Source organism: Xiphophorus couchianus, chromosome 2 (genome assembly GCF_001444195.1).
Source record: "Xiphophorus couchianus chromosome 2, X_couchianus-1.0, whole genome shotgun sequence".
Classification (NCBI taxonomy): Eukaryota; Metazoa; Chordata; class Actinopteri; order Cyprinodontiformes; family Poeciliidae; genus Xiphophorus; species Xiphophorus couchianus.
Window position 1 is genome coordinate 14,256,562 of NC_040229.1, and position 14,669 is coordinate 14,271,230.

General features: G+C 37.3%; 1 protein-coding gene across 2 annotated transcripts in view; it reads left to right on the forward strand.

Annotated features, from left to right (window-relative positions):
- LOC114153076 (RNA polymerase II elongation factor ELL) overlaps window positions 1-14,669 on the forward strand; it is a 29,001-nt gene that overhangs the window by 10,429 nt on the left and 3,903 nt on the right. For both annotated transcript variants that reach the window (XM_028031372.1, XM_028031363.1), the window contains 9 exons: window positions 6,303-6,430; window positions 6,959-7,113; window positions 9,658-9,899; window positions 10,434-10,558; window positions 11,696-11,810; window positions 12,890-13,346; window positions 13,764-13,833; window positions 14,216-14,387; window positions 14,493-14,537. In XM_028031372.1, coding sequence (XP_027887173.1) covers window positions 6,303-6,430; window positions 6,959-7,113; window positions 9,658-9,899; window positions 10,434-10,558; window positions 11,696-11,810; window positions 12,890-13,346; window positions 13,764-13,833; window positions 14,216-14,387; window positions 14,493-14,537 — 1,509 coding nt within the window. The remainder of the gene's footprint in view (window positions 1-6,302; window positions 6,431-6,958; window positions 7,114-9,657; window positions 9,900-10,433; window positions 10,559-11,695; window positions 11,811-12,889; window positions 13,347-13,763; window positions 13,834-14,215; window positions 14,388-14,492; window positions 14,538-14,669) is intronic.

A 14,669-nucleotide genomic window follows, 5' to 3' on the forward strand; every position in this document is an offset into this window, starting at 1 on the left:
GAAAAATATAATGATAAAATAATTTATATTGCTATTTTCACCCTGTGGTTTGTACTGTAAAGTATTTAATTTTTATTTAGCTTAACCAATTTTAATTATTTTTCCTTCAAAATTGCTGATTTTTTGCGTTTTCCCATTCTAATGCTTGGGAGTGCAGCTGGTGAGGCAGCAGCGAGCTGAGCCTCACCAGAGATTGCACAACCTCTTGCTAGCTGAACTGGCTGCCATTCTATAGGAGCATGTTCCTCCTGTCTGTACGTCGCCAGCAAAATGGCTAAAAAACATTTAATGTATAAACTGATTTTCCATAATTTAGCTTATGTATATAATGTACAGTGTTTTTTGTCACCAACTGTGTGTGTAACGTGTTTTGTGTGCCGAGGAGCGATCAGAAACGGCAGAGAACAGATTCGAAGTGAGGCAGGCAGTTCCCTTGCCTCATGGCAGGGGGCGCTCATTATCCCAGACATTGTGACTCCACAACTGTAGAGTAAGAGACAGTAACAGCGACCTAGCCAAACAGTAAAGTCAAGTGCAGCAATATATTTATAGTTTTCTTCTCCTGCCACAGCAATCACTTATTGATAATCGCAAAATAAACATCAAGCCTAAAGCCATACTACTGCAACAAACTGAATGTTCTGCTCTTTGTGTGGGAAATATTTGAGTGTTTTTTAGGGGCGTTGTTGTCAGTTCTTATGGCAACGAGTCTGTGTGTAGCCTGGCCAATGCAGAGAGCGAGAAAGACTTGGTTTTGAGTTGTACTTCAATGGTTTTTCCCTTTGCTGTGGAGTATAACACAAAATTAATAGTACCTAAATTTCAAAGTTTCATTGAGTTAACAGAATTATTCTACCACAGCAGCGCGGCTGTGGATGGCATGTAAAAGAATTGTCTTTTTGCCCTCCAGCGTTGTCCGCAAGCACAAAACTTTCTGATGTAAACAATAACATGCAGGTGGTCTGCACTTGTATATCTGATTACGATTAAGTCAGTGCCTCACCAGCTTCACACCTCACCGCACGTCACTGCGATACACAATATCTGCTTTATTAGACAGGAGATTAAAAGTACTTTCTAAAAAAACAAGGACAGTAATGGAAATGGAAAATAGTTGAACAAAGCTGCAAACTGTTTTGTTAAAAAAAAATCTATAATTAAAGTTTTAGTTCCCCAAAAACTGGAGGTTTTCAGTAAAACTCCATCTAATGTGGCCCTAACACAAAACAAGCAGGCTTGAAATAATATTTAGTTTTGCTACAAATGGAGTAGAGGTTTCACAGATCACAAACTATGTTTAAAAGACTATTTCGTCAGTGTAAAAGTATCCAGTCCAAGTCTTACCAGTCTAAATATTTAGATTTTTGAAGTGATGGTCATTGGACTGAATTTATGTGGCACTTGTCTAGAAGAACAGATGACTCAAAGCATTTTATTCTAAAGCCACATTCATCCAATCACACTTACAAACATGGGTGAATTCATACACCAATGCGCAGATTGGTGGGCAACTCGGAGTTAAGTGTCTTGCCCAGGAGCTTGTCAATGTTTGGCAAGAGCAAACTGGAACCGAACCAAAGTTTTGGATTGCAAGTTGACTACCACTTACAGCTGCCTCAAAGATAAATGAAGCAGCAAATCATATGTCCACTTCAGTGTTCTGACTGAGGGCCAAAAGAAGTTTTAAATATTTTCTTATTGTGCCGTCACCCAGTCATGTTGACAGCAAATGGAAAAGACTGAGAGTCTTCCTCTGGGTGAGAAATTTTGTGAACAGACACAGCTGGAATGTCACTGCAGTGTAGTTACATTTCAAAAAACAGATTTTTAAAAGAGCAGAAAAAAGATCTAAGGGTTTTCAAAACATAACTTTTACAAACATTGTTACACTTTAACACAAGCAACTAAACCAATAAATGTGATATTTTGCAAGAGCTCTTTACACTGACAACTTTCAAATGAGGAAATCTGATGTCATTATTTATAAAATCTAAAGCAAAAGAATATATTGGTAATTATTGCAGTTTTAGGGTACCAGATTGTCTTGCTTTTAATGTGAATGCAGTACAGCACCCAACAGCCTGAATAAAACCCAATGTGTTGACAATGTACTAAAAGAATCACATGCAGTTATGTAGAACTGTGTAACCAGAGCTCCTTTCCATGGCATGTAAGCACACGTTTCCCTAGTTCTTGACCTGGGAGTGTTAGAGTTCCATTTCTCTTTCAGCTTTTAGCAGCAACTTATTAGCTGCATGTGAAGCTTTGTTAACTTGATAAAAATGTTGTGTGTGCTTTGTTTTTGACCAGTTTTTTATGCGCTGATTTATTCATTGATGACTGGATGTGGCTTTTCCACAGAGTCTGACTGACACCGGCCTCTGTGTTGACATTTAGCCTTTGCCATAAGCTAGATGTTTGACCTCATCCCTGCATGTGACCTGGACACTATGAGGCTTGCCCTGCTGAAAAACTAAAACACAACACACAAACTGACAGCCTTGGGGGAATCTGACAGCCTTGGGGGAATCTGGCCAACGTTCCACATGGAAATGCCCATGACTGTGTCTTTATGCAAATCTTCACCTTCTACTTGACTCACAGGCAAACAAGCATGTTTTCATCAAACATAATCAATAGTCAGCGTTAATGGATGGGTGGGGAGATACCTTGGCTTTGATGATGAATATATTCCACTGAGATCATCGTTGTAATTTTTGAGGTTGGTGATACCACAGCAGTTTTTGCAGAGTTCACTTTACTTGTTAAAAGTATACTATCCTGCAGAGCATTATAATCATAGATATGTTATCTAATGACAGTCAAAGAAAGCAACTTAAATTATGACACCAATATAACTTCTAGAAAAATTATTTTCTGTTAACTTTAAGGCATAAATGTATCTCCTCTTGTAGACCATTTTGTTGTCTTGTAAGAATCAATTCTATTGATCACACTTCCCCACAGCTTCTTTAATTACGGTAATATCTAGTGGAATCTATCAAAGACCATTCAAGTTTCACTAAAAGGGTCAAAATTTACTTTGAATAGTGAGACTTCTTGCTGTTGCTGTCTTTCTTTGAAGAAACCATTATTTTGTGCAACAAAGATTAGGCATGGTCAGTATAGGATTCTTAAAATGTAGACTAATGCCGTATGATGACTATATGAACTTTGAATAGAAATAAGGTTTTGCTGCTCAGTGGCATAAAAATATAAACATAAACAAAAATTAATTGGATATTATCCCTTTTATTTGAAAAAGAGAAGCGGTAGTTATTCCTTGATGTTGCTGAAGTAATGAAACATTGATTATTATGTATTATCTGTTAGATTTATTGTTATTTTTATTGTAATATAAACAGAGACAAGAGAGAACACAGTACATCACATTTGTGAATATGTGAAGGGACTTTCACTAAAATAAAATGTGCATATAAAACCAATACCACAAAACTGAACTTATCTCAACACCATCAGTTATTAGTGAAATCATATTACTCATCACAAGATGCAAAGTAAATCAGGAGGACTAGTGATAACTGATGGCAACCAAACCTTTTATCTAATCAGTAAGTATTTGGAAAACTTTTGGTTTCCAATGGCAATGAAAGAAATCACAGGAGAAAATCTAAACAAACTTTTAGATTTAGATTTTCTTTTAGACGTGGCATTCTGTGGTGCCATCAGCAATCAGTCCCTTACTTGCAATAGACAGATGACTCCAGTTTGTTGACTAAGATAGAAGTCCTCAAGGGAAAGTTGAACTAAGTTTCATTAGGAATCTTTGGTGTCTTAAAACAACTCTAGCAATTAAATTAAATTCAAAAGAGATAGACCTGTAGTAGTATATAGGGGAGTAGAAATACACTTTGCTATGTTTGTTCCAAACATGGCCAAGTTTTTTTTTATTATTATTATTTTAAGACATTGTACTAAGCTATCTGGCTACAATCCAATAGATCAAGCAATTACTCCATGTCTTATGGTTCATAGGAACAGAGGCTTCTCTGACTGGCCTCACTGTGGATTCATAGCACTTTCGGGATGCGCTTGTGATCCCGTGATTAGCCGGAACGGTTCTACTTGTGGGCGTCGGGAACTGCTGGGAACTAATGGGTTAAATGACATATGGTTATGAAGCTTGGGAAGGAAGCTGTGAATAAAGTGGGGGTGACCTCTGAACAGTCTGACCCAAGTGACATTGATTAGAATTAGAATGTGAAGTGTGTACGGTGGCATGGATCGGGGTGACAGGCAGATCTAATGCATGGCTGCAGGGGAACTCATACTGCTGCCATCAACTGAAAGAGGGGACATGGTGGCTTTATTACAATGCTAAACATTTCATCTTATCAGAGACCTTTTGTTCAGATTAAATCTTGCATTTATCAAATAAAAAAAAGAAGTGATGCACTGTTGAACCTGTGTTATTAGGAAACTCTTTATGTGTGGCTCTTTACGCGAAAGATCCAGGAGGCTTGACTCCCCTGTTGTCCCTGCTCATATTTTTTGCTTGTTTTGCCGATCGTTCCTAGTTAGTGCATTGTGTTTAACCGCATCCTGTTAACAGCCAGACATAAATGGGTCAAAATTAATGGTCAGCTGTGTCTCAAGTGTCCTCGGCCTGGCGGGCCGCTTTGCGTGTTGTATTGACTCGGGTGGACTTGTGCACATGAGGGGAAGCTAGAGGCGGATGGGGGTAGGGTGAATGGCATGCTTTGGGTTTTAGACGAGAAGGAGGAGGGGTGTCGAGGAGACATGCTGTTCATTGGCTTCATGTTGCAAAGAAAAAAATGCTTATGGGTTTGCTGCATGACTGGGCATTTGTGACAGCTAAAGTCCTGCCTGTCACATCTGCTGGGAGCAGTGTGCTGTCAGCCACAAGACTGGTAATCAATCACTTATGGGGTGTGGCTAAAGAAGCAGTTTCAATGAAACAAATTCAGGGTTTAGTTGAAGTTTTTCCATAAATAGAATGGAAAACTTTAAAAAAAAAAGCCATATCTGAATCTAGGACATTTTATTGACAGAAGTTGCAAACTGCCCATTTTCAAACTGACAAACTGAGATACGGCTTCAGGCAATGTAGAGGGAAGTAACTACCCGACAAGGTTTTAAAGGACGTTACCTGTAGGTTAATGACTTTCTATGTTCAACTATCCTTTTAGTGGAAATGGGTTTTTGGGTCATTTTATGTAACAGATTTCTAATGGAGATAGACTTTACGCCATTGGCTTGTTTGCTGAGAAGAAGCAGTGGACAGACTCTTACACAAGACGCTAGAACCTTATCAAAGAGTTGTCACTTTTGTTCTATGTTATGTTGTGTCTATCATACTGGATCTCCTTATGACTGGCTACAGGTCATCTTCTTTGACCTGGGAGGTGCCGTACAGCCCTAATGACTGGCCAGCCTGGCGGATTATTTAGGTTACATTTATTGGATGGAGCAGCACAACAAATCAGGGACTGTCCTGAGTAGTTAATAAAAAAAGATTTTTTGTTGTTTTGGTCTTTACAGCATTCAGAAAATTACACTGAATTTGTTCAGGCTGTGTCTAGGAGAAGTAAAATAATCCTATTACATAATGCGCTGCTCAAAATAGCAATGGCAGCAGATAAATGCAATCCTGTCAGCGAACACAGAAAACTGCTAAAGGTTAAATATTACCTCAGTGTTACGGTTTGCACAGCTAGTGTAATGATTAGTCTTTCATCTAATATGTAGTACATTGAAAAAAACATGCATATACCATTACATTGAGTCACATTTCCGACACAAAGGTTTATGAATAATATTTGCATTTTATGTGATAGGTTACTACAATTAAAATGTATAAAATTGAAGGAAAATAATAAATGCTTTTTAACTGATTTTACAAATAGATGTAAAACTAATCAAGATAAAAGTGGAATGGTTTAAATTAAAGCACATACACGTATTCGAACGGCCTAGTTAAAGTCCAGACGTTGAACATTGTTGAACATTTCTATTCAAACATCCTCTCTTCTTCCATGCTAAACTTGAGCTATATTAGGTAAAAGGATGGGCAAAACAGAAATGTTAAAACTATATTTTGATTTTTTTTGACTCCTTAATGAAACATTGCTTTGTGTACATCTGTCACATAAAATCACAAACAAAAATAAAATAAAAAAATCACACTGTCATTTGCAATGAAGCATTACAAAGTTCATGCAATTTAAATAGTTTTTCAGGGGACTGAAAATATATTCTAGCTTTTAAAAATGTTCCTAACAGTTTCACACTCATATTTCTTTTGTTTTTATCTTTGGCAGTACATAAAGATCCCAGCACCGACCACTGAATCTCCAGATGGATTCAGAGTCTTCTCATTTTACCTTTCCAGTGACAGCAAAGACAAGCCTCAGTCCAGCTTTGACTGCATTCACCAGTTTATCTCAGGGTGAGCAGCACACAGAACTTTTTCCGCTGTCGACCACAAATGGAATTTAAAGTAAATGTGGTGTCAGGCTGCAACCGTGGGGCTTGACCAAACACTGGCCTCTCTCTTCAACCTCACAACAATGGACAAAACGCCTGCCGTTCAGCCACATTCAGCTTTAATAATAACCTAAGGGCTGTCAAGCCACATCGGACCTCAAAGGTGTGACCATTGACAACAGAGAAGCAGCATTTGTGGCTTCACAGAGTCAATGGACTTCTTCAGAAATTACATCAGCACCAGAGTCTTTAGCTTCCAGAAATTAGAACCCCTTGCTTTAGAGGTCAGAAGAGGTCAATTTGCTTCATGTGGTTTATAGAACTTGTGTTTCACAAGAAGTCAGTGTGCACTCAAGCAGTCCAAGAATTCTGTCATTGGATTTAATTGTAAAACTAAAACACTACCAAATATATGAGCACAGAATTTCTTTTGCTGCTTTAGACAAATGTAATGCAGGACTCAACTTTCTTTCTTTTTTTCTATGTACAGGGAGGGCAGGGATCACTTGGAAAGTCAGGGGAGCATTCAAGACAAGATCACTGTTTGTGCCACAGACGACTCTTACCAGACCACACGCGAGCGCATGTCACAGGTGGAGAAGGACATCTGGAGCCGCACAGCGATTGAGATCAAGCCAGGACCAAGTAAGTTTTGGAGTTAAGAGTTTCAAAGTTCTCTTACATGTTCTAGCACCAAAGGGGTAGTTCAGAATTGTTATATTTTGAAGTGAGGCTATATTAAACTGTATTAAGCAGGTAATATCTCACCAGTAGAAGATAACTGTCTAAGGCCTTCATTTAGTACAAATTCAGAATCTCTCTAATGACTGACTTTTATGGTCTAAAGATGACTAAAAATCTCAAGACTATCATAGTAAGTTTATGTGAATGTAATTTTATGAAGATTTATAATGTTACCATGTTTGTATTGAATGATTATTTGTCATTCTATTTAAAAGACCTGGCATCAGATATTTAGAACTATCATTTTAAAACATATTTTGGTTAATACAGATAACTTGAAACATATTACTGCTTCTAAATCATTCCTTGTCAGCAATTTCGCTTGCCAACAATATTCATTTTAAGTGACAGATATCTCATACTTGCTCTAAAAGGGATGTTTACAATTATTTATGCAAATGAATAATTTGCATGAAAAATCTGGCTAGATATGTGTCTGAAATCTAGCCAGTCCAATTTATTCTGGCATTTTACCAATTTCCAACTCAAATTTGTTGATAAAAACAAAAATTGCTGAAATGATGGAGGCCTCACAATAATAAAGGCTTAAAATATGTAATTGCACTCATTGAAAGTTAGTTGTTTTTGTTTAACATTTAAAGGTGTTGAAAAAATCTGTGTCTAGCTGTTGCATTATGTCATGTGTACATAATGTATATTTCTAGTAGCTGAGTTTACTTGATAAATGATGCGGCAAATTTCAAAAATTCCTACTGAGAATCATGCAGGAATATGGTTTCCCATTTTACTCAAACATGTCTTCTCCTGCACATCGGGAGATTCATGTAAATGGGTTATGGCTCTCAGTATGAGCCACATGGCAGGGAAGAGTGCACAGTTGTTTTGTGGTCACATTCTGTCTTTTTATGGTACAGTAATGCTATACTTCTCAGAAGAAAATGCCTGTACACTAAGTCACAATTATATGCTGCAGTAAAAAAAAAAGAAGAAAAAAAGTAAACCATTTAGATAATAGTGTGTGATTTTAATGCTTGGAAAAGAAGACCTGGCAACTAAGTTGAAGACATTGTAAGCACCTGGTGCTAAAACAAGTTTAAAAAAAAAACATTAAAAGCTCTCCCCAGTAATATTACCACATGGCTAACAGATGCTAAGCTTATTGTATGGCTAGTTCTCAGAAACACTTCTGCAGTATGGTAAAGTTTTAAAGCAGCACAAACAATTATGACACAAATATGTCCCTCGAGCAGTTCTAGTTTAAAACTCTGAAGGGACGTCTCTGGTTGCTGCTTGTATGAAATGTTGCACTGCAGGTTGTTTTAGTCAGAGCTGAATAGGTCCATTACTTGGTCTAAGGTAAGTGTTAACCATACTGTCTTTTAGAAATCTTCAACTCTAAGCAGCACCTTGCAAAAGTATTCATATATCCTGGAGTGTTTGAGCATTTCTTGCATTATAACCAAGAACTTTAATGTCATTTATAGGGATTTTATGTGATTGACCAACATGAAGTAGCACATAATTTTAAAAAAAGAAATGTACATGTTTCTTTTGTGGTATTGGTCTTCATGATGCTGTTTGTTCACCAAGGTTTATAACAAACCATCACAGAACAGCTGTACTTTACACTGAATTTAAATTAAGTAGTGGATGCTTTTTATTAATTTAATTAGCTGACTTAGTAGGCAAGGCAATTTTCAGTTATAATGTAAAAAAAAAATTAAGGTCCAGGAGCACAAATGCTTTTGCACGACCATGTATATTTCCAATTGTTTGAGACAATAACACCTGCAGGATATGTAAATAACAAAGTCAAGTATCAACCAAGCTCTCTCTGTTGGCACACAGTGTTAGTCTTTTACCTTTAATAACCTTCAAACCAATGTATGGCTTAGCATTGTAATGAGATTACAGTCGGCAGACATCCACAAGAAGTGACCTGGATCCAGTTGAATTAGTCCTGTAACATGACGAAAACCTTCTCTGAGTTAATTGCTTTATTTTCCCCACCCCACTTGTTTACTTAGGAGAAGCCCATTCTACTACCTCATCATTACACTGGTGCAGCCTCTACTCACATGCAAAAAGAAAATGCTTGAGCTCTGTGTATTAACGCATGTAAACTACTTTTTCAGACTGGCATGTAAATTCAGTCTTATCTGTTGCACATGCATAATCCATTAAAACAGAAGAGATAAAATTACAAAAACGTATTGTCTGCCTGTCATGTGTGGGCTTGACTTAGAAAATTGGGGCATGATTTGTATATCTACCCTTAGGACAGGATTGTGAATGATATGACAGCCTTGTTTTCTCAGGATACTTCAACTGCCTGAGTCCTGTTATCAGATGAGTTGAAAGCATGTTCCTCTTTAGTTGAGCGAAGTATTTATCTGAATTAAACAACTTGAGATTATTGGTGTAATACCCACTACCTCTAATTAAATTGATCTCTTTAAAACTCTTTGTCTACTTTATTAATAGGTAAGTGTGTGAAGGTGCAAAGGAAGCAGGGCCTGGTCTCCAGCTCTGACAGCAGTAACAAGCACTCCCCCAGCAACAAGAGGCCCCTGCTCCCCAGCCCGGTGGCACATCGGCCCTTAAGGGATCGCATCATTCATCTCCTGGCCCTAAAGCCCTACAAGAAGCCTGATATGCTCCTATGGCTAGAGAGGGAGAGGGCCAGCCCAAAGGACAAGGCTGATCTGACCTCTGTACTAGAGGAGGTAGGAGACTGGTGGAATAATATGTTGCAATTAGAAATAATTTAAAAAAATGTATCTTAGACAATGAGTAAATTTAACTGCCTTTGGGATCTGGTATAACACTGAAAAATTAAACATTATATATAAGAATTGTATAAATCTACCCATGCCTGGTCATCAATTGTGCAAATAAAAATAATCCGATACCATTAGGTCTATTTCAGGCATATTTCCTGTGTTCACATTGTGTGAGTGTCCCAACGCAATCATCAATTGGAAACTGTGCAGGCAGTGGTAACTGTAATTAGGGCTGTGCTTTAATTATCTTTGGATGAGAAGATAGTGTTTTTGACAGGAGAAGGGTTGGGATGACACAGGCTGGGATCCAAGTAATCGCAGAAACTGTTGGTTGCTTTGGGTATGTTCGTATTAGTGGGGTTTGTATACAAGTGATAAAAATAGTGCAACAGTGCTGTGTCAGAGGTTACAAGTACAGCTAGACTTGTTTTCTGTTACACTACTTTCTGTCCTATGACGGGAATGTTGGTTTTCCAGGTTGGTAAGCTGAATCCTAAGGATAGCAGCTACTCTCTAAAGGATGAACTTTACAAACTTGTCCAAAGAGACTGGCCTGGATATCTGGAAGAGGAAAAGCAACTTATCCACAGGCTTCTCATCAGGTGGGAATTCATTTAGGCCAAATATGAAAATTTAGCAAAAGACGAGACAATATTTAAATATTTTTATTATTATTATTCATTGTTACCTACAGTGTAATTGTAAATATTTTCACGTTCATCCTTAATGTTTGTGAGAGGATAAGTTTTATACTTTATTTACTTTATTACACAAACTGCCAACTGTTTAGCTTAGTATAAAGGTGTGAGGGTTCAACAGCAAATATGGCTTTACTTTTAATGCACTTTAAAACTTGTCTAACACTTTTAACAGTCTAATATGGTCATCGCTTGTTGAGTTATTGTGCCTAGCACTATTGGTGTCAGTCTGCTTTGATTTTTTTTTTTTTTTTTTAAATGCTGCTTCTAAATGACAACGCCTTTGCTCAGAAGAATCTTTTAATCGAGACATCAAAGCAATGGAAAATTTTTCATGCACTATGCTGCCAAGTGGCAAGACTTGCGAGGCTAAGCAGTTAAGGAGTGATCTTTAAGTGCCTGCCAGAAAACATGGAAGCCATGTGCTCCAGTGCCATTTTGGAAAAAGCACAACTCCCACTAGAATCTTGCAGCACTCCTGCTGGGTGTAAAAGCTTTTCAGTTGTATCCATTCAAATATTTTGCCAAAAACAATAAAGCTGTGATTTGAAAAAACTTGGAGCATCTTCTCTGTAGTCAGTTTATCTGACTACTACTTCACAGCGTTCTAAGAACTGTTGCTTATTGCTACTTAGTGGCTAGGAACTCCACTATTACTGTCACTATTAATGAGAGGGCAAGAATTCACTGCAGCAAGTGACCTTTGGTAATGGCATCTGTTCAAGGAAGGAGCTGTAGGAAACAGATTACCAGAAAAAAAGGCTTTGGCCATAAAGAGGTTAAATATGCAGCTATTGTTTCTCATACGAGTCTTTTTAGTTTCTGTGGACAGCTCCTGTGTGTTATTTTACAAAAACACAGTTGCATAACTTCTGTAATTATTTCGTCTGTGGAAAGACTTCCACCTCTATCTTTTCCTAGCTGTAATTGCTCATCCCATTGCACAAAAATCGTCAATAATGTGTTCTTCCTATTTGGCTTTATGGGCCATTTACCTTAGTTAGTCTAAGTAAAGGTACTGTGTTCTAAATGTCTTCACAGGAAACTTCAGCCACTGCACAATAACCAATCAAGGAGTCCCCAGTCCAACCATTTGTTGCACAAAGGTCTTGGGGATTCTCCCTCACGGCTCAGTCCTGCCAAAAACCTCTCAGTGGTAAATATTCATGTTGCAAGATTTGTCTTGTTTTTATTTCCTAATTTTCTTCTGACTAAAAATGAGGCATTGCCCTCTTAAGTCAATGTACAAACAAAATGCATTAACAAAAATAACTCAAATAGCTCTTACTGGAATCATGCAGTGGGAAATAAAATTACACGGTTAGTTATTTATCAGAACCAGGAAATGGATAGATAAGTGATGTTATGTTCTGTTTTATGGAAATGTCTGAATACACAACTAGTCTTTATAGATAATTGGTGTTAGCTTAGAAATCATTCTCAAATGAACCTGTTCTTTGGCTTTATTGCTGTGAAATAGTTTGATTTATCTTTACTTTGTTTAAAACGAAAACGTATGCAAATCCTGCGAAATTATAGCAGAAATCAGGGTCTTAATCAGGTTTAAGACCCTGATTCTAACCTAATAAAACTCAACATGGACAAAGAGAAGTATACATTTTAAATCTATAAAACTTTGCATCCATTGCAGGACCAAAGATAAAAGGTGACAGTGTTTTCATCTCCTCTCTGTTTGCTTTGATTTAAATTTTTTGTGTCTCAACAATGATAAAGTTTTAAAAAACAAAACAAAACAAAAACTCCAGAAGTAATTCAAATGCTTTAAACCTGCTTTTGTTTAGTCATATTCACTTATTTGCATATAATTTTTACAGCAATGTATAAATTTATGTCCTAAAAACTGCTTAATAAATAGGTTTCTAATTGGAATATCAAAACAATCTAAAAAAAGAATAATATTGGTCACTTAGGGAATGGTAATTAAAAACTAAACAACCAATATGCCTCAGATATTATTGTCTTGGACATACAGACATCAAAGTCAATCAACTAAAGTAAATTTACCTCTGCTTATTTGACGTGAACTTTTCTCATAGTTTTTCTGTATTCAGTATTTTTTCTAAGCTTACTGTTGCTATTTTTGAATGGTAGGTTCGTTCCCTAAAGTGAATTCAACACTATCTGAAGAGTGACTCATTTATCCACAATACTATAAAAACCCTCTTCAAAATTTTCTAGTAATATTTAATTTGTTTTCTTTCTCTTTTGTTCTAGAAACGGTCACTGGTTTTGGACGCTTCCAACATCCAAACCCCCAAAAAACAAAGGCTGTCGGAACATTGTCTCCCCCTGCAGTCGCCCTCTCATGCAGACTGTGGCACCAATGGGGCTCGTAACTCCTCCAGTCACGGAAACGCTTGTGCGGCGACAAAAACAGAGTTTGACATAACCAATAATCATCCTCAGGGAAACCCAGTTGGTTTGTATTCGCCACACAAGCTCAGCATGCCGTGTGCTATTTCCAAACTAGACAAGACGGAACCGGCTCCCACTTTACCCAGTCCCAAGCCTCGACACAATGGCACCTCTATATGCACTGCACAGCAGCTCGCCAATGGCCAGCACAAAAAGAAAAGGTCCAAGAAACACAAAGACAAGGAGCGAGATCGCTTAAAGCCAGACTGGATTGAGACTAGTCCAGACCTGAAGCAGAACCAAGAAAATGTTAAAGGTGAATGCCAAAGTTTTATCAGGTCATAATTTATTCTGTTTTGCTGGTAAGATAAGGACGAGGTTGTGCAAGAAGGCTGTTTAAAGAAATAATAAACTTTCCAAGATTGAGTCATAAGTGTTTTTTTGTAGAATTAAAAGAGGAGCATTTTATAGAAGTTGATCTAAAACAGCAGTAAGAACAGTTACTCTGTTGTCTGTTGATGATTGACTGTGTAACAGCTGGGTGACCTATGGCCGAGCTAGTCAGCAGGCAGATTTACCTCCTGCTTTGCTTTGTTGACGTAACTGCTCGTCTTGGATTGGATCGGTTATCAGAGACACCATTAAATAATTTATCTTGATATGACAGACTTGTTGCCAGATTTCCATCAATATACTGAAATTAATCTTTCTCCTGAATGTGTATTTTAAACAGCTACAGACCACGAACGAGACAAAACACCTGTTAACCGAGCCGCAACTGAAGAACTGCCCGACTATTTCATGTAAGGTTTTAAACATTTTTTATATTAAAAATTTTTTAATGAGTAAAACATAGCCAACTTTCTTTACATTAGTTGTTGAAGCAACGTTTTACAGCATAGTTTTGAATTTCTGTTTTAACCTACTGCTTGAAGGAAAAACCAAAGTTTTCCTTAACAATACGGTTCTGCTTCAACCCATTTACATAAACAGAGGAACATTATATAAATAAGGTCTCACAAAGCTTCACTGAGAATAACTCGCAAAACAAAATATCTTATATCCTACATTTATACATCTGCTCAGCACACCATTCTCTAATCTAATTCTTGCAGAGCCATCTAGTGGATGGATTCGGTACATACTCGGTTTCCAGAGATTGACGTGTTTCCTTTTGCTTTTCAGAAAATACAGCACTGTAACAACACTGGAGCAGCGGCAACAGTACCACGATGACTTTTGTGCCGAGTACGATGAATATAGAGCTCTTCATGACAGAATTGGGGCCATCACGGAGATGTTTGTTCAGTTGGGCTCAAAGATCAACACTCTCACACCGGGAACACAGGAATATAAGGTACTTTTTGTAGTGGGAGCCTGCTGAAACTGCTTCATTTTGTAAAATACCAAAGAGAAAGTGCATCATGTACAGGGCAGTAACACTCTTTTTGTATTTTTTCAGCTCATGGAGGACCAAATACTACAAAAATATCGAAAATATAAGAAAGTAAGATATTTTCAAAATCACTTCTTTTGCAACGTCCTGACTTTGATGAATGCCATGTTTGTCATACTTGCATGGGCAAATTTAACAAAAACTGAAAACAAAAGTTCTTACAATGATTAAGAACTTTTTTGT